The following is a 17705-nucleotide window of genomic DNA, read 5'->3' as shown; positions in this document are numbered from 1 at the left end:
AAAAATTACAGTATCTAAATTTATTTATTCAGTACCATGCCAATCAAATAAACTACCAAAGGATTACTGTATAGGACCTTAGGAAAGTCACCACCTCTCTGAATTTTGGTCTTAGCTATACAATGGGAAAGTAGAAGTTATTATTTCTAAGTTCTCTTCCTGCTCCGAAATGCCATGAAACATAGAAATCCAATGAAATCTTTATTAGACAACTCTTTGGGCCTCATGGTTTTCTCACTAACTACAAATCACTACACATACTGCCTTCTCTCTGAGATTACCTTCCATTGACACTGACTATATTTTTTACGGTCACAGTTGTTTCCATGTTGTATCCATCATTAGGACGTGAGCTCTTTGAGAACAATGACCACGATTTTTGCCTTCCTTTGTATACCTAACCCTGGCATAGGGTAAGTGTTTAACAAATGTTTAAGTGGATTTTCTCTTTTGTGCATTATATATATATATATATATATGTATATAATATATATATATGATGGCTATGTAGGTTCATTTTATATCTTTCAACTTTGAAGTTATTCTTTCAATAGAGTTCTCTAAGTAAACCATCATATCATTAACAAAAAGTAATCATTTTATTAATTTCTTGCCTATGTTTATTTATTCAATTTCTTTTTCTTGTCTTATGGCTTTAGCTATATCAAATAGTAATGGTGTTAATAAGTACCCTTGCATTATCTAAATCTTATTGTAAAGCACTCTAGTTTATTTCCATTGCATATAACACTGACTCTTAGTTTTAGAAATATACCACTTATACTATGGGAAGATGCATTTAGCCTTGTGTTTTTAAAGATTGTTGTTGGGGCAGCTAGGTGGCGCAGTGGATAGAGCACCGGCCCTGGAGTCAGGAATACCTGAGTTCAAATCTGGCCTCAGACACTTGACACTTACTAGCTGTGTGACCCTGGGCAGGTCACTTAACCCCAATTGCCTCACTTAAAAAAAAACACAAAACATTAAAGATTGTTGTTGGTTTCTTTTCTTTAAACAGGAATCTTATTCCTTGTATCTCGTCAAAAGCTTTTTCTACATCTAGTGATATAACCATATGGGTTTTGTTCTTATTGTTATGTCCATCCGTTGACAGTTGTCCTAATACTGTACCAATACTGCAATCCTGGTTTAATTCCAACCTCGTCACAGTGTATAATCTTTGTTATATGTTGCTACAGTCTTCTTGCTAATATTTTAAATTTTTGGCATTAGTGTTCAATAGAGATATTGGTCTCTTGTGTTCTTTTCCTGGTCTAAGTATCAAGACCACATCTGGATATTTGGAAGAATTTGGTAGGACTCCTTTCCCTATTTCAAATAGCTTATATAACATTAGAATTTATTATTCTTTGTATATTTCATAGTATTCACTTGAAAATCCACCTGGTCCCATGGTTTTATCCTTATAAAGTAATTTATGGCTCATATAATTTCTTTTTCAGAGACTGACTTGTTTAAATCCTCTATGCCTTGTTCTGTTTATTTGGGGTTTTATATTTTTGTAAATATTCACCTATTTATGTTGTCGGTTTTATTATTGGCATATAATTGAGCAAAAGTTTCTAATAATTTATTTCCTATCTTCTTCATTTATTGTGAATTCACCTTTTTAATTTGATGCTATAATCTGATTTTCCTCTCTTTTCTAAAAAAAAAAAATCAAATTAGTTAACACTTTATTAGTTATTTCCAAAAATCCAGCATCTAGTTTTACCTATTAAATCAGTGAGCTTGTTATTTCAGTTTTGTTACTTTCCTTTTTAATTTTCAAAATTTCTATTTTGGAATCTGGTTTTAAAAAAAAAATGTATTGGTTTTCTCAGAGTTTTTTTTTTTTAGTTGAATTCCCAATTGATTGGTGTATTCTTTTTTTCTTTTGTTAAAGTGTTTAGAGATATAAATTTCCCCTGAGGACTGTGTTGGCTGTATCCCCAAAATGTTGGTATGTATTCTCACTGTTGTCCTTATCTTTAGAGAATTCATCTATTGTTTCTATGATTTGTTCTTTTGATTTGCCCTTTCTTTAGGATTCAGTTATTTAGTCTACAATTAATTTTAATCATTTCTTTAGTGGCACTTTATTCAATATAATTTTTATTACATCATGGTGCATAAAATGTATTGAACAATTCTATTTTTTCCCTGTGAATGTTTGTTTTGCTTTGTGCTCTAATTCAGTCAATTTGTGTAAAGGTGCCATGCACAGTTCAGATATGTGCAAACTCCTTTCTATTCCCATTCAATAATCGCCAGGTCTATAATTTTTCAAAAATGTTATTTGGGTCCTTAACTTTTGTTTTTGTTAAATGTCTAGCTCTAAAAGGGGTACATTAATTTTCCTCATTATTGTAACTGTTCTGTAGCTGTCTCCTATAAGTCTGATTTTACTTTGACCTCTGTTACTAGGAGATCTGAGCAGTTTTCTTTCATGATCTCACTCCACTTTCCATCAGCAGCTTTGCTTAGTTTGAACTCCATAGAACATGATGCCCTGATGCTCTCTCCCTCATTTTCTAGCTTCCTCTTGTATACTGTCTTCCCTAATTTGACTGTAGCTTCCTTGAAGGAAGAGACTGTCTTTCTTTTTCTTATTTGTATCACCAACACTTAGAATACTGCCTGGCACAAAGTAGGTGCTTGATAAGTTTAGTGAATTGAATGATTTCTAGAAATATATCCAGGCTCTTTGACCACCCAAGTCATGGCTTTCTGGTAGTCCAATGGTGTATCTTTCCTCATTAAGAAACCAATAAATTAATAATAAAGCACAAGAAATATTAATAATAAATTATTTGTTGTTGCTCAGTTGTTCAGTCATGTTTGACTCTTTATGGCACCATATAGGTTGTGTTTTTGTTTTTTCTTGGACAAAGATACTAGAATGGTTTGCTATTTCTTTCCCCAGTGGATTAAGGAAAACAGAGATTAAGTGACTTGCTCAGAGTCACACAGCTAGTGGGTATCTGAGGCTGGATTTGAATACAGATCTTCCTGACTTCACGCTCAGCACTTATTGACTGAGCTGCCTCTTAAAAATTATAATTATTAATAATTTTGTAAATGATCTCTCTTTGATTTGTTTTCCAGGTCAGTTGTTTTTGATATGTGATACCTTACATTTTCTTCTATTCCCCTCCCTTCTGGGTTTCTTTGATTTATTATTTTTGATTGTCTCATGAAGTTATTAACATCTATTTAATACATTCTAATTTTCAAGGATTCTAATGCGTAGGTAAAGTTTTGTGATAAGCTGTTAATTTTCTTTCCAAATCTTTCCTCCATAGCTTTCGCATTTCTCCCCATTCTTTCTCTAGTAAATGTATATCATTTGTAAAAAATCATGTTTAACTCTTTTAAAAAAATCTTATTTCGTGTCTTACAGGAATTCTAGTTAAATTTTGTGCCCAACTGTGGTTTTTCTTTGATGCTTTACTTGATATTTTAGATTATTCTTATCCTCTGGGTTTGAGATCTGGGTGTCTCTGTCACCATAATAACTCTTGGGAACCCAGATGTCTTTTTTGTTTAATCCTTCTAGCCATACTCCTCAATTTAGGAATTTGTGTTTGGGCTAGGTTCTGTGCAATTCTAGAATGTCTGGGTCTTACTCAGTCCAGTTTCATATTCTAGGGTCCCATTGCTGTGTTCCGAAGGTATTAAATGATGTGTCCCTTCAAGGGTCTTAGAAATGCAGCTCAGGTTGGGGACCTGCCAAGTGTTCAGTGGGCTCAAACTTGCCTGTTCTAAGGAGAAGTCAGATCGCTGCCCACCTGATCTGAACTTTGTAAGCTTGTAACATAGTCTAGGCAACACAACTTTGGACTTACCTTCAGTTGGAACTCCAGTAGATTATTTCTAGCCGTGGCCATTAACTAACTAACTAGAAGACTCTTCAAGTTAAAGATGACAGAACTGTAGGCTCCCCTTTGGTCTGAGCCCCTGCTTTGGTTATTCAGTTAGAGGTTTCTGACTGAGTTGAATCTAAGACTTTGAATCAGGGTCAGTGCCAAATTGCTGACTGTTTCTTTGCCCATCAGACAGGCTCAGGTGTGTGACTGCTCTTTGTCTTGGTCCGCCACACCTGGGCACAAGTCCCCTACACAGTTTATACTAGATCTGCAGCTCAATTCTGGCATATGACCATTAGCACCTGATCCAGCTCCTAGCACCGCATCAGATCCTTCATGCTGGAACTGAGATCTCTTTTTGCCCTTACACATGGCCTCAGGTCCCACACTTCATTCCTTTGCTCAGGAGTCCATACACCATCCTTCTGGCTAGAACCATCCCATGGCTTTATCTTTGGGGGGTTGTGGATTATTTTTATTTTGGTGAGGCAATTGGGGTTAAGTGACTTGTCCAGGGTCACACAGCTAGTAAGCGTCAAGGGTCTGAGGCTGGATTTGAACTCAGGTCCTCCTGAATCCAGGGCTGGTGCTCTATCCACTCCACCACCTAGCTGCCCTGGTTGTGAATTATTTTTATTGATTTTGTTAAATATTTCCTAATTACATGTAAAAAATTTTAACAATCATTTTTTAAAAATTTGAATGACAAATTCTCTTGCTCCCTCCTGCCCTTACCCTGCTCCTTGAGAACGTAAGCAACTTGATATCAATTACACATGGAGGCAGGTAGATGGAGCAGTGGATAGAATGCTGGGCCTGGAACCAGGAAGAACTGAGTTCAAATCCAGTCTCAGATACTTATTAGCTGTGTGACCCTGGGCAAGTCACTTGTTAACCCTTGTTTCCTTCAGTTTCCTCATCCATAAAGTAAGCTGGAGATGGAAATAGCAAACCACTCCACTATGTTTGCCAAGAAAACCCCAACAGAATCATTAAGAATTGGACATGACTGAAATGAATGAACAACCACGAACATGCAAAACAATTCCATATGAGTCATATTTCAGAAGAAAAAACAAACAAAATAAAATAAAAATGAAGAAAGTGAAAAATAGCATGCTTTGATTTGCATTCAGACTCCATCAGTTCTTTCTCTGGATAGCACTTTTTATGAATCCTTTGGAATTGTCTTAGATCATCACACAATATTGCTGTGACCGTGTACAATGTTCTCTTGGTTCTGCTCACTTCACTTTGTATCAGTTCATATAAGTCTTTTCAGGTTTTTCTGAAACTCACTTGCTCATCATTTCTTATAGCACAATAGTATTCCATTACATTCATATACCACTTGTTCAGCCATTCCCCAAATGATGGACATCCCTTTGGTTTCCAATTCTTTGCCACAACAAAAAAAAAGAGCTATTATATTTTTTTACAAATAAGTCATTTTCCCTTTTCTTTGATCACTTTGGGATGTAGACTTAGTAGTGGTATTTCTGGATCAAAGGGTATGTATGCACAGTTTTATAGTCTTTGGGGCATAGTTCTAAATTGTTCTCCAAAATGTTTTGGTTGCATTAGTTTTGTTTGTGCAAAATCTTTTTAATTTCATGTAATCAAAATGATCTATTTTACTTCCTGTAATCCTCTCATCTCACAGTTAAAGCTGATTATCCAAAATAAAAAGGAAACTGAGGATAAAGTTCCTGAGCCATCTATATTTAATATGCAAAGCTAGCATTTGCGTACCAGATCAGATGACCTGACTCCTCAGAGGTTAGAAACAAGGAGTGATTTACAGAGCTGGTTTTTATAACAAAAATCAAACAAAAAAAGGAATTGAAAAATTATAGAAACATGTTTTGAACCCAGAAGCTGCTAACAATACATTAAAAAAAATTTGAATTTCAGCCATTTGCCAACTATATTTTAGGCCTGGGTATTTTCATGATGCTACTAAATCTATGAAAGGTTTCAACTTTTATAGATTTATCTCATTAGGAAAACCATTTGCAATCCAATGAAACAACTTCATCCCCTTCCTACAGCTTTGAACTCTACATCTCGGAACCATACTTGAATTGGCACTGTTTATTAAGATTGACTAGGAAAAATGGTAATAGAGACCCTTTAAATTTGGAAAAATGGAGGAGAGATCCCATTTGAATGAGTGAAGTACAAATAACATTGTTTTTTTAAAAAGGCAACTTTATAAATGAGTTATATACAATAACATAAACTGATGGACTGAGTTACACACCAAACTCCTGGCATATGTACTTTAATGAGTAAGTAGTATCTATGGATTTACACAATGTTTATAGCTGATTGGTGGTAACAAAGTATTTTTAAGGTAATAATATATTGGAAAATGAAGCTAATATAAAAACAAAATGTATCAAAAATTATTTTTGAAAAATAAAACAGATTTATTATAAATAAATATAATGAGACAAATGTTTTCATATATTAATATATAATAAAAGATATAAAATAAAAATAAAAAATAAAGTTTGTAGGTGAGCTAAATATTCCTCTTAATGTAGTTTTAAAAAATGCCCTTTGGATACACAGCGAAAATTAGTCAACAAATATTTGCATGAATGAAAATGTAAACTTCTGCCCCATCCATGTCCAAAATTATCAGGAATTCCACCTTGGCAAAGTCAAAATTCACTAATATGAAATCAGCCATCCTCTAGGCTATAATTGTTCAGTACTCCCATTCCAGTCAAAGGACAAAATAATGGAGAATTCTGACAGTCCAAATAAGCAATTTGTCTTACTGGTGAGAGCAAGGTTCTCCCACTCACTGGTCTATCTTTATGAATAAGCACCTCTGTAAGTGAGCTGGCATGGCTGTGAGGAATTAGGATCTGCTGGTAAAGGAAAGCTCATTTTTTTTATTGTGGATAAAACCACCATCCACTCTAGAAATAAAGCAAATGAAACATGCACAGTCTCATAAAAAAAAGTAGCTAAAATATCAAGAGCAACAGCAAGAAACGAATGATACTGAACCCTGTACATCTGATCATTGGTATTCCTATGTATAAATTCCAATGAATGTATATAGCTCTGAGGCTCCATCAGTTCTAATGGCTATATAAATCGCTATGGCTGTGTGACTACTACTAGATAAACGAACCTCCAGGAGGATTTACTATCTAGATCTTACATTCTGGTATTTGATTATATATTGCCAGGTAATGATCATTGTCTCATTATAATATAATAATAATAAGAGTTAACAATTACATAGCACTTTAAGATTTGAAAAATGTTTCACAATTATCTTGTTAGGACATAGGATGAGACAGGAATCAGGAAAAGAAGAGGAGGAAATGGAGGATTAGAAATATGAAGTAACTTGTTCATTCAGAGCCCAGATCTTCCAGTTCTGTCCTTTTTCAACAATATCATGTCGCTTCCCATGGAATTCCTAACAATTCTTAAAAGTTCTACTCAAATGCCACCCAGAAGTTTTCCCTCTTCTCCTCAGTGGGTAATGACTTTTCCCCTCAGACCTCTCACAAAGCACTTTGGTTTGTAATTCCCTAAATCAATCACATACACAGTAGCATAGAATAATCATTTCTTCTGCCAGACTATAAGCTCTCTGATGGCTGGGACTGTGTCTAATATTCTAAACTTTGTATCACCCCGACAGAGTTCTGCAGATGATAAATATGTATTGTGCTCTGTTGTTTCACAGTGCATCTCTCCTGATGTTGACAAGTAGGCACATGGTAGGTGCTGGATAAATAAATGTTTAAATTATGCTGAAATATTCTATCAAAGTAATGACTTTATACCTTTTAAAAATGTTTTTATTTTTCTTGGGGTTTTTGAATGTGGATTCTTTTGCAACATGACTTCATATGCGTAATCCATATCACAGTGCTTGCCTTCTCAAGAAGTGGGAGAAGGGAGGAAGTTGGAACACCAAATTTCTAAAAATGAATGTTAAAATTTTTGTTTACATGTAATTCGGAAATATTTAATGAAATAAATCATATCTACATGTATGCTTATACTACGTGTGTGTGTGTGTGTGTAGTAATGATTTTCTGTTACCTTCAGATATTTCCCTATCTGAAACTGATGGGAGCAGCTAGGTGGTGCAGTAGATAGTGTGCCAGGCCTGAAATTCTTCTCCCACCTTCCTGAGTTCAAATCTGGTCTTAGACATTTACTAGCTGTGTGACCCTGGGACTGTGTAACCCTGTTGCCTCAGTTTCCTCATCTGTCAAATGAGCTGGAGAAGGAAATGGCAAACCACTCCAGTATCATTGCCAAGAAAACCCCAAATGGGGTCACACACAACTGAAACAACTCAGCAACAACAACAACAACATGAAACTGAGCCCAAATGACATGAAGGCACCCACACAGGGATGACACTTACTGGCAGTGAAAGTCAAATTTTATGTGTAGAAATCCTGGACAGGGGAGTCAAAAGATCTGAGTTTCAGTCCTGTCTCCACCACTTAAGAGCTGTGTGAGCATTTTGTCTTTCAAATGATCCAGCTTATTCGGTTGTAATGAAATAATTTTGTTACCTGTACTATTATTTTTTTTAAAAAACTACTAAAAAATAAACAAACAAAACTACTAGGAAAATGAGATACAAAGAATATATCTACTGACCTGAATCGCTGAATTGAGTGTGTGTGTTTTTGTGTGTGTATGCTCGTGCACGTGCATGCTTTTTATCTGGAGTCAAAGAAGGTATGAGAATGTCAGTGTACCTTAACATTCCCTTTATTGAGCTCTATGCCTCTGAGTTTTACTAGTATTACTAAAATTCATTCCCTTGTCACCACCCTCCATAAAAAAACCCTCCCATCATCTATGAGGTGCCTAAGATAAACAAGGATCTGCCTGAATAAGTGCACATTGGCAACCTCGTTTCCATTTCTAAGAGATGAGAGCAGCCAGATAATGACTCTAATTTAAATTGTTTAATATACAGTTCCCTCTCTCTGATGACCTCCCTTCTTTACAAGGAATCATAACACATCCCGACCTTCTAGGTTTCTGAGAGTCATTTTCTTAAGCTCTTACGAATTACAAAACAAGTGGCCTTCTTTTCATGCTAGCAAAGCACAGGGGGACCTGGAACAGTTGAGGACTAGATGTTAGAAGGGATAAGTACAATTTTCTTAGGGGAAAAAAATGTGTTCCATTACTGTAGAATTAAGTGCAAAGACCAACTCTTGAAGAAACTGCCCAAATTAACCTTGGTCTGCTGTTCCCAGGGACTGTGGGACTGAGAAGGTAAGAGTCCTCAGAAAGGAAATGTCTCTCTTTGCAAAGTTTTGTTGCTATCTCTTATTTTACATGTCATTGCCCCTTAAATTACTCCATCACTGAACCATCCCATATAACAATGAGAAACTCTTAAGCACAGGCAACTGACTTAGAGTTCACCTAATATTTCCCATGAATATCTTTCTAAAATGTTACTTGGAGAAAGAATTCAAAAGGAAAAAGTTCTTTTCAATTGTTTTGTCCAATCTTTTCCTTGGGCAAGGGAGCGCATCTCAATATTTCCCACAGAATCCTTATAACATTTTTGGCCAACGTAGACAGCTCAGGCATGGTAACTCTTCTGTAATTTAGTCTTAGGTGTCTGGAGCACCGAGAATCTGTTATGTGCCCATGATCAAAAGCGAATATGGTTTGAATTCAGGTCTTACTAACTCCTAAGATGTCCCTCTGTTTGCTAGGCCATGTTGCTTCTCACCTTCTAACACAAAGCTCTTCAAACAAAAGAATTAGGCAACAGTCACCAACAAACACATGCTATACATTGTGTTTTTAGGAAGTTGGGTGACACAATGCAATATAGAGTATTTTTAGAAAACCAGAAAACAGTCAATAAAATTATGTATATCATGTTTTTAGCTTATAAACTATGAAATTAGCAGAATGAAACTTGTGGAATGGCAGAGGTGAACTGTTTTCCAGTACAATCTTCCAACTAAGTACCCAGGAATTTGACAACGGTCTAACTGTTGTCATGATCTTAACTAGTTTTACAAACAAGAGAAGTGCAGGGCTCTCAGCTTAAAGTAAAAAGTTGGTTTGCATAAATCTACAAATAAGAGTTCAAAAGGCCCTAACTTCAAGTATGGAATGGGAAAAATTATTAGCACAACCCAAATTTTATTGTATTCAGATCCAACATCTAAGGCTTTAGGCACAATATAGGTAAGAAACCATGCAACTTGACCATATCTAGTATTAGAATTCTGAGAGATAAAGACAGGGATTCACAAGGGCTAAGATCCAGAATTCACAATGGCTCAGAAAGAACAAATTAAGGCTGTTTCTTGGTTCAGAATTCACAGGTCAAGGAAAGCAGTGAAAGTAATGTGTAGTATGTGCTTGCCAAGAATTTAGGACAAAAACATGGGAGTAAAAATAGACAACAAAGCACAGGTGATTTAGTGCAAGATAAATATTGCTCCCTAGACTTATTACACCTATGATAATGCTACTGCCATTAACTTATTGCTCAGGACAGCAGTAGCTAGACTTTCAGTGAAGGCCAGAAGTCTACCACTGCCATGTGCCAAACCAACAGAGGTTTTATATTTATTCCTGGGGCTACCAGGCAGTATGAACCCTAGAAATGTTGTGACATATGAGGCTATGGTGGCCACTAGTCTTTTCATTCTGTTGTTCCATTCTAGAAGCAAAGACCACTGGTACAAGGAGCTGTTGTTGTTTGTCCTTCATTCCCAAAGAGGACCATGACATTGGGGTGATATCATGACTTGCACTGAATTGAATTTCAGTGAGGCAGGGCTGTACAAAGTCACCAACCTCACTCTCTCCTCCAGAGCTGTCTGGGTCCTGTGGCAAGATCTACATCGGGACAATTGGAGATGGCCCAGAATGGTTGAGGCAACTGGAGTTAAGTGACTTTGCCCAGGGTCACACAGCTAGTAAGTTTTCTTTTTTACCCAATCATCATATTACCAACCACAGGCTCCGAGGGAAAAGATGTAGAGCAAGAATGTTTAACGGATGGCTTATCTCTCCTCTGGTGTCACAAACAAACACAGAGGTTAGGCTTCTGGGGAAATTGAGGTCAAAACCCCTGGCTGGCAGGTCTGCCATCCTTGCCATGGGTTACTTTACCCTTACAACCCCAGTCTAATAGTTAGACCACCTTGCTAGTCCTTTTTTCATGAAAGGCAAACCAATGTGGAGGGCGGGGGGCGGCGAATATATATGGGGGAGCCCATATCACAAAAAGAAGAACAAAAATCAAATGAAAAGAGCCTTCTGTGGCTTCAAAGTGATCATACCTGGTACACGAAGACCCTTCAGGGGGTTAGACAGTGCCATTCCAATCTCTGTCATTCCATTATCTCTCTAGCAAGTGTGCCCTGTGATATTTTTCACCTTTGTAGGACGGGCACTGGAAGGGCAGCAGATCCTGACACCATTAACCTAAGCAATGAGACCTAAGTATACGAATCCTAAGAGAGCGATAGTTTTCAATAAAAAGGACATGTCTAGATTTTCAAAACGAGCCAACCATTCTTTCCTAGTGCAACAAAAAGCACACGAGGGTCTTGTAATTTGGACCTCACTATTTTCAAATTCATGAGCAAGCTTGCAGGTTGGGCCTGGAGTTTACCTCAGTAGGATTTTATTTGTGTTATTTTTTAAAAAAAGGTTTATTTTGCAGATTGTAAGAGTGTAAACAAGAAGGGAAGGGGCCTGTTTAGCCAGCTCATAAGAGCAAATTATTTTCAGGAGCACCCATTTGCATGTACTAATTACAAACGATTCCTCGAGCGTGCTAATTACAAACGATTCCTTAAATATACTAACTACAAATCATTCTTGATTCTCAATCTTAATTCTTAATTCTTTAAAGCAGGTCCAACAGGAACTCCACTAGAGAATGCTTATTTAGCTATTCTTCCTAGCGACTGCTGGTACTTGCAAGTAGTAAGTACTACATTTCCTTAAATAAAATCTATAAATCTGATTGGCTTTCTCCAACGAGTATAAATTAGTTAGGATTTAGAGTATATTCCAAAATCACCTTTATTGCTTCCCTTTCCATTGATCTGACTTCTATCTTTAGTTATTCAGATTTTGGGAGGACCTGCTACCCTATTCCCCATTCAAATCTCTGGTTCAGGATGTCTGACATCTCAGTCAATAGCTATACAATACCAGTGTGTCACACAACAGAGCAAGTTCAGGTAAATGATAAACAGAAAGGAACGTCAGAAACAAGGATCCTATTTTCACTAAAATGTCCCTACAAAATAAGGAGCACAGAAATTGGAACATGGAAGCAAAGTCAAATGGATTTCTTTTGGCCAGTTCCAAATTTAGCTGGTAAAATGAGGGTCAAATTAATCTACCTACTACCCTGCCCTTTGCAAGGTCATCAATTCAAATGTACGAAATAGTTAAGAAGTACACAGTTGTGCATATGAACGTGCTTAAAATTTAGCTAAGTATGTCCAAATTATGCCCTCTGCTTCTGGGGGTTTAGATTTCCAGAAATCTTATTACTGCGTTTTAAAAGACTCCATCCTCTCCACCTCCTTACCTCCTCCAGGGAAAAATTTACTTCATGTTAGACAAATAAAATTCTACAATTTCAACAGAGAAGAGAGTACAGGGCAGGGCAGCCCTCAAGCAGTAAACATGACATAAGCATCCTGTAAACTACCTTGATTTGGACGTGACATCACAAAGGGAAAGGCATAATAATGTTTGTTTATGATAATAACCATTATAGTTGAATAGTGTCTTAAGTCTTACAAAGCACCTTCTCTACATTATCTCATTGGAGTCTCACAATAACCCTGGGAGGTAGGTGCCATAGGTATTATTATTCCCAGTTTAAGGATGAGAACCAACTGAGGCACAAAGAGATGTTGTTCAGTGAGTTGTCTGTGGTCTCACAGATGAATAGGATTAGAGGTGAGAGTCAGACCCAGGCCTTCTCTGACTCCCAACTCCAATGTCCAGTGCATGGGTGAAAAGGACAAGAGGCTAAAACAGATTTAGTACTAAAGATGGGCCAAGGAAAAAAAAAGGAAAGATAAACCAAATCACCACCCTTCTTCACTAATTCAATCGACTTCCTCATAACTTTCCACAAAATTATGTCAAAAAACTATTTTTAAAAAAGTAGTTTTTGAACTGGCAAGAAAGCAGCATAAAACATAGGAATGTTTTGGTTGGCAGATTTTCATAATAAAGTCAGGAGGAGTATGGGCCAAGCAGGTGGGGGCAATGACCTTACCCTCTTTGCTTAGCCTACAGGGTAAAGAAGACTTCATAACCCTAACCTCAACACAGTTCCTCCACATGGCAAAGTCCCTGGACATAGATTTTTGGAGCATGAAATAGGATTTATGAAAAACTGGTAGTCTCACTTCAGATAGTTCAGCTGGGAAACTGGACTTTAAAACTGTATCAGACATAGTCAAAAGAATGGATTTAATCTTAGCCTGAGGGCACACTGGCTGGCATTTCACCAGTTGGCCTTAGCTGGGCATGGCGATTTGTAGCCTACCTTATGAACTAAAGGTTGGTCAGCCCAGCTTTGTCAGGAAGAGGTTTTCCTGTCCCTACACCTTAGCAGATGGAAGATGAGTTGGTCAGTATCTGATATGTCTTTTTTTGGCAGGGGGCAATGAGGGTTAAGTGACTTGCCCAGGATCACACAGCTAGTAAGTGTCAAGCATCTGAGGCCAAATTTGAACTCGGGTCTTCCTGAATCCAGGGCTGGTGCTCTATCTACTGCGCCACCTAGCTGCCCCTGAATTGGTCAGTATCTGACCCTGAAGAGGTGAAGCCCAGAAGATGGCAGCAAAAACAAAAAAGAATTAAAAAAAAATTTAAAAAAAAAAAACTTGGCTCCAATTAAAGTCACTGAAGTAACACCCAGAGAAATAACACACCCAGTGAAGAGATGTGAAAAAAAAAAAAGAAAGTAGCAGAAAAATAGCATAAAGACATAGGCAGAAGTCCTAGAATAATGGAATTAACTGCTTGGGGCCGTGTATGAATTACTTAAGGGAATGTGACCCGGTCCCAGGTGTTCCCTCCATATTGCTCTCTCTGTGTATAACCTGGTCATCTGTGCTCTCTGAAGGGTCACCTCAGCTAGCAGACACCTAGCCTCCTAGCTGTAGTGGTCCCACAGGGTTCTGTACTGGGCTCTCTTCTCCTCTCCCTCTAACACTACTTCACTTGGGGATCTCATCAACCTCCATGGATTCTATTACCCTCTTTATCCTGATGATTCTCACATCTACTATCCTGACCTAACCCCTCTGCTGACCTCTAATCCCACATCTCCAACTGCCTCTCAGACATCAAGTCCAATGTGCAGTAGACACCTTAAACTCAACATGTCCTAAACGGAACTCATCATCTTTCCCCCCTAAACCTTCTCTTTCTCCTCCCATCCCTCAGACTCACAACCAAGGAATCATCCTGGACTCCTCACTATCTCCCACTCCCCACATCCGAGCTGTTGCCAAGGCCTGTTGGTTTCACCTTTTGGGCATCCCTCAAATACACCTCCTCTTCTCCTCTGACACTGCCACCCTGGTGTAGGCCCTCATCACCTTATACCTGAACTGCTGCAATAGCTGCTGATGGGTATGCCTCTCCCCAAGCCTCTCCCCACTCCAATCCATCCTACATTTGACCACCAAAGTGATCTTCCTAAAGCATATATCTGATCATGTCATAAACTCCAGTGGCTTCCAATCGCCCCCAGGATTAAATACAAAATTCTCTGTTTGGCTTTCAAAGCCCTTCATAGCCTAATCCCCTCCTACCTTTCCAATCTTCTCATACCTTACTTTTTTTTTTTTTTTTTGTGAGGCAATTGGGGTTAAGTGACTTGCCCAGGGTCACACAGCTAGTGTTAAGTGTCTGAGGCCAGATTTGAACTCAGGTCCTCCTGACTCCAGGGCCGGTGCTCTATCCACTGTGCCACCTAGCTGCCCTCAAAAAAGATATACTTCTATGAACAAGATACTCCATCTCTTGGTTCTGTGCATTTTCTCTGGCTATCCTCCCTACCTAGAATGCTCTCTCTTCACCTCTGCCTCCTGCCTTCCCAGGCTGCCTTCAAGTTCCATCTAATATCTCACTTTCTACAGGAAGTCTTTCCTTACCCCCTTTAATTCAAATGCTTTCCTTCTGTTATTTCCTATTTATGGTGTGTGTGTGTGTGTGTGTGTGTGTGTGTGTGTGTTGGCTTGTTCTCTCCTCCCATTAGAATGTGAGTTCCTTGAGGGCAGAGACTGTGTTTTGCCTCTTTTTGTAGCCCCAGTTTTTAGCACAGTGCCTGAAACACATTAGGCACTTAATGAATGTTGATTGACTGACTAGTAGTATAGTAACCTGTGGGAAAAGATATCCCATTTTTGCATGTGGAAATCTTTGTCTGTAAATTCATTTTCTATATGGTTTCATTAAATGTCTTTCATTTAAAAATAATGTCTCTTGACCAGCTGGTAAAAGCAAACACTGGTTGGGGACTCATGAACTATCATTTTTGGATGGCATTATCTTGAACCAAGGGGAAGTTTTCTGAGGTACTTACATATGAGCGTGAGTTACCCACATGCTATATTTAAAGTAAGTGGGGGGGGGGGGGCAGTTAGGTGGCGCAGTGGATAAAGCACTAGCCCTGGCTGGATTCAGGAGGGCTTGAGTTCAAATCCGACCTCAGACACTTGACACGTACTAGCTGTGTGACCCCAGGGGCAAGTCATTTAACCCCAATTGCCTCACCAAAAATAAATAAATAAAGTAAGTGGGAAATAAAGCCCTCTAACATGGAACAGAACTAATATTCTCAGAAATGAACTATAGACTCAAAGAATCAGAGTGGTTAGGGATGAAAGAGATTATAGAACTTATTTAAGAGACTTTCTTATAGGAAAATGGAGGAACCGGGGCCTGCAGAAGCTGGGCAGCTGCTCTGAGGTCCTCCAGGTACTCACTAGCAGAGTCTGGACTTAGACGCAAGCTTTCTGATCCCAAAGCTGATTCCAGTTATCTTTCTTAAGCCTTCAGACTTTTTGGTTCTTTCAATTACCTGATTTTCTCTTTACAGACTGCACGTATAAAATTCTGGACGTGAGGCTGAGTGAAATGTTCATCATAATAATCCATCAATTTGGAATAAATGGTGGGCACTGCCATGAAAACATTCATCCGTGGCCTTTCAGGGCTTAGGAACTTTTCCCAAACCTAAAAGGGAAAGAAAGAAAATTATCTGAATAAAAAAGAGAACAGGATGATCATATTAGCACTAACCAATTACACAGACATCACTGCTCTCCATCTTTTAAGCCTTTCTTTAAGCACAAAAACCCTAATAAACATATTCCTTCTAAATAAAGCATGGTAGCTCATTTGACAATAGTCAAAGAATCACCTCATCTATCATCAAAATGGGTCAGTCTACACTAAACCAATAATTAGCATTTGACTCTGATGACTAGAGTCAAAGGTTAGTCCTTGTTGTTTGTAAGGAAAATACCAAAAGAACATAATAAATCAATCTGTTTTTTTTTTAAGAGGGTTAGGGAACTTTATTTAGATGAACACCATTACTGTCTCCCTGCTGTGGCTGAGCAGACAAGAAATGTGTGCTTGGCAGAAGCCAGCCAGAATGAAATTCATTGGGATATCTATATATTATAAAGCAGTTGCAATCTATATACCAGAATGAAGAGTAGTAATTTACTGAAAGGTAGATGGCATGTGTGTGAACACACACACACACACACATATATGCACACAGGTATAGATAGACATGTACATGTATATTTATGCTAACATGCATATACATCAATATATTCATTGACATATACATTCATGTGTATGTGTATCTATTCAAGTTTAGACTCAATATAACAAAATATTATAGGTATGACTCAATATAGAGAATCAGCGTATTCCTGAAAACCTAAAGCAGAATTTCCAAATGTTACCTCCTACTCTCCTCCTGACTTTTGTAAAGAAATCAGGAGGTACGTTAACATGCGATGTCTGTTAGGATTTGGAGGTGATGCCCTCTCACCAAAGGGCCTGACTTCTCAGGCAATTCTAGTTCTACTTCTCTCTATCAAAAACACATCCAGAGCTAGTTTAAAATGAAGAGTTTCCAGGTTGCCAAATGATTGCTTCTGAGTCATCAAACCTTTCTTAGCACACGTTTTCTCAGAGTCCAATGGTTCTAGGGCCAGTGAATCAGAAGAAGAAATCGTGGGTAAAATTATCTGTGCTGAACAAACCAATACCAGAACCAGAAAGTGTAGGAACTCTATTGAGTTTATTGAGCCTGTGGGCTCCCTTGCTGGTGAACTCAATAAAACCTTCTCGGTTCCTAAACTTTCTGGTTCTAGTATCAGTTTTCTTCAGCACCAACAATTCTGCCAACAAGACACGCTGGACATTACTTAACCTTTAAATCTAGCTAATTGACCTGGTATCATTACTTTCCACGAGTGAAGATGTGATTGGCCTCTCCTTTTAATTCCTTCTTTATTCCCAAACTATCCTTCTTCCCCACCCCCAAAGAATCACCATGTCTAGCTTTTTTGGGGTACGTGTGTGATTTTTTTTACCTTTTCTTCCAGTGCCCACATCACTCCACAGCAGACATACCCTACAACCCTACTACTACCTTTACCCACTCCCAGCTAGAGTGGAATATGAGGGTATGGGGAAAAACCCAAAATGTAAATTTATCAAAGATGAACAAGTGATTCTCCTTCAGGCTGTCATCTTGTTGGCCAGTTGTTCTACTAG

General features: G+C 38.0%; 1 protein-coding gene across 1 annotated transcript in view; it reads right to left on the bottom strand.

Annotated features, from left to right (window-relative positions):
• The window catches only part of ACSF3 (acyl-CoA synthetase family member 3), a 268701-nt gene that overhangs the window by 151427 nt on the left and 99569 nt on the right, over positions 1-17705 (bottom strand). Inside the window, 3 exon segments of the mRNA XM_043981199.1 lie at positions 11195-11290; positions 11293-11339; positions 15985-16139. Of these exon segments, the coding sequence (XP_043837134.1) occupies positions 11195-11290; positions 11293-11339; positions 15985-16139 (298 nt within the window).

Source organism: Dromiciops gliroides, chromosome 2, assembly GCF_019393635.1.
Source record: "Dromiciops gliroides isolate mDroGli1 chromosome 2, mDroGli1.pri, whole genome shotgun sequence".
In the NCBI taxonomy this organism is placed as follows: domain Eukaryota; kingdom Metazoa; phylum Chordata; class Mammalia; order Microbiotheria; family Microbiotheriidae; genus Dromiciops; species Dromiciops gliroides.
The sequence above is the reverse complement of the archived record's forward strand: the minus strand, read 5'-3'. Positions and strand labels throughout refer to the sequence as shown.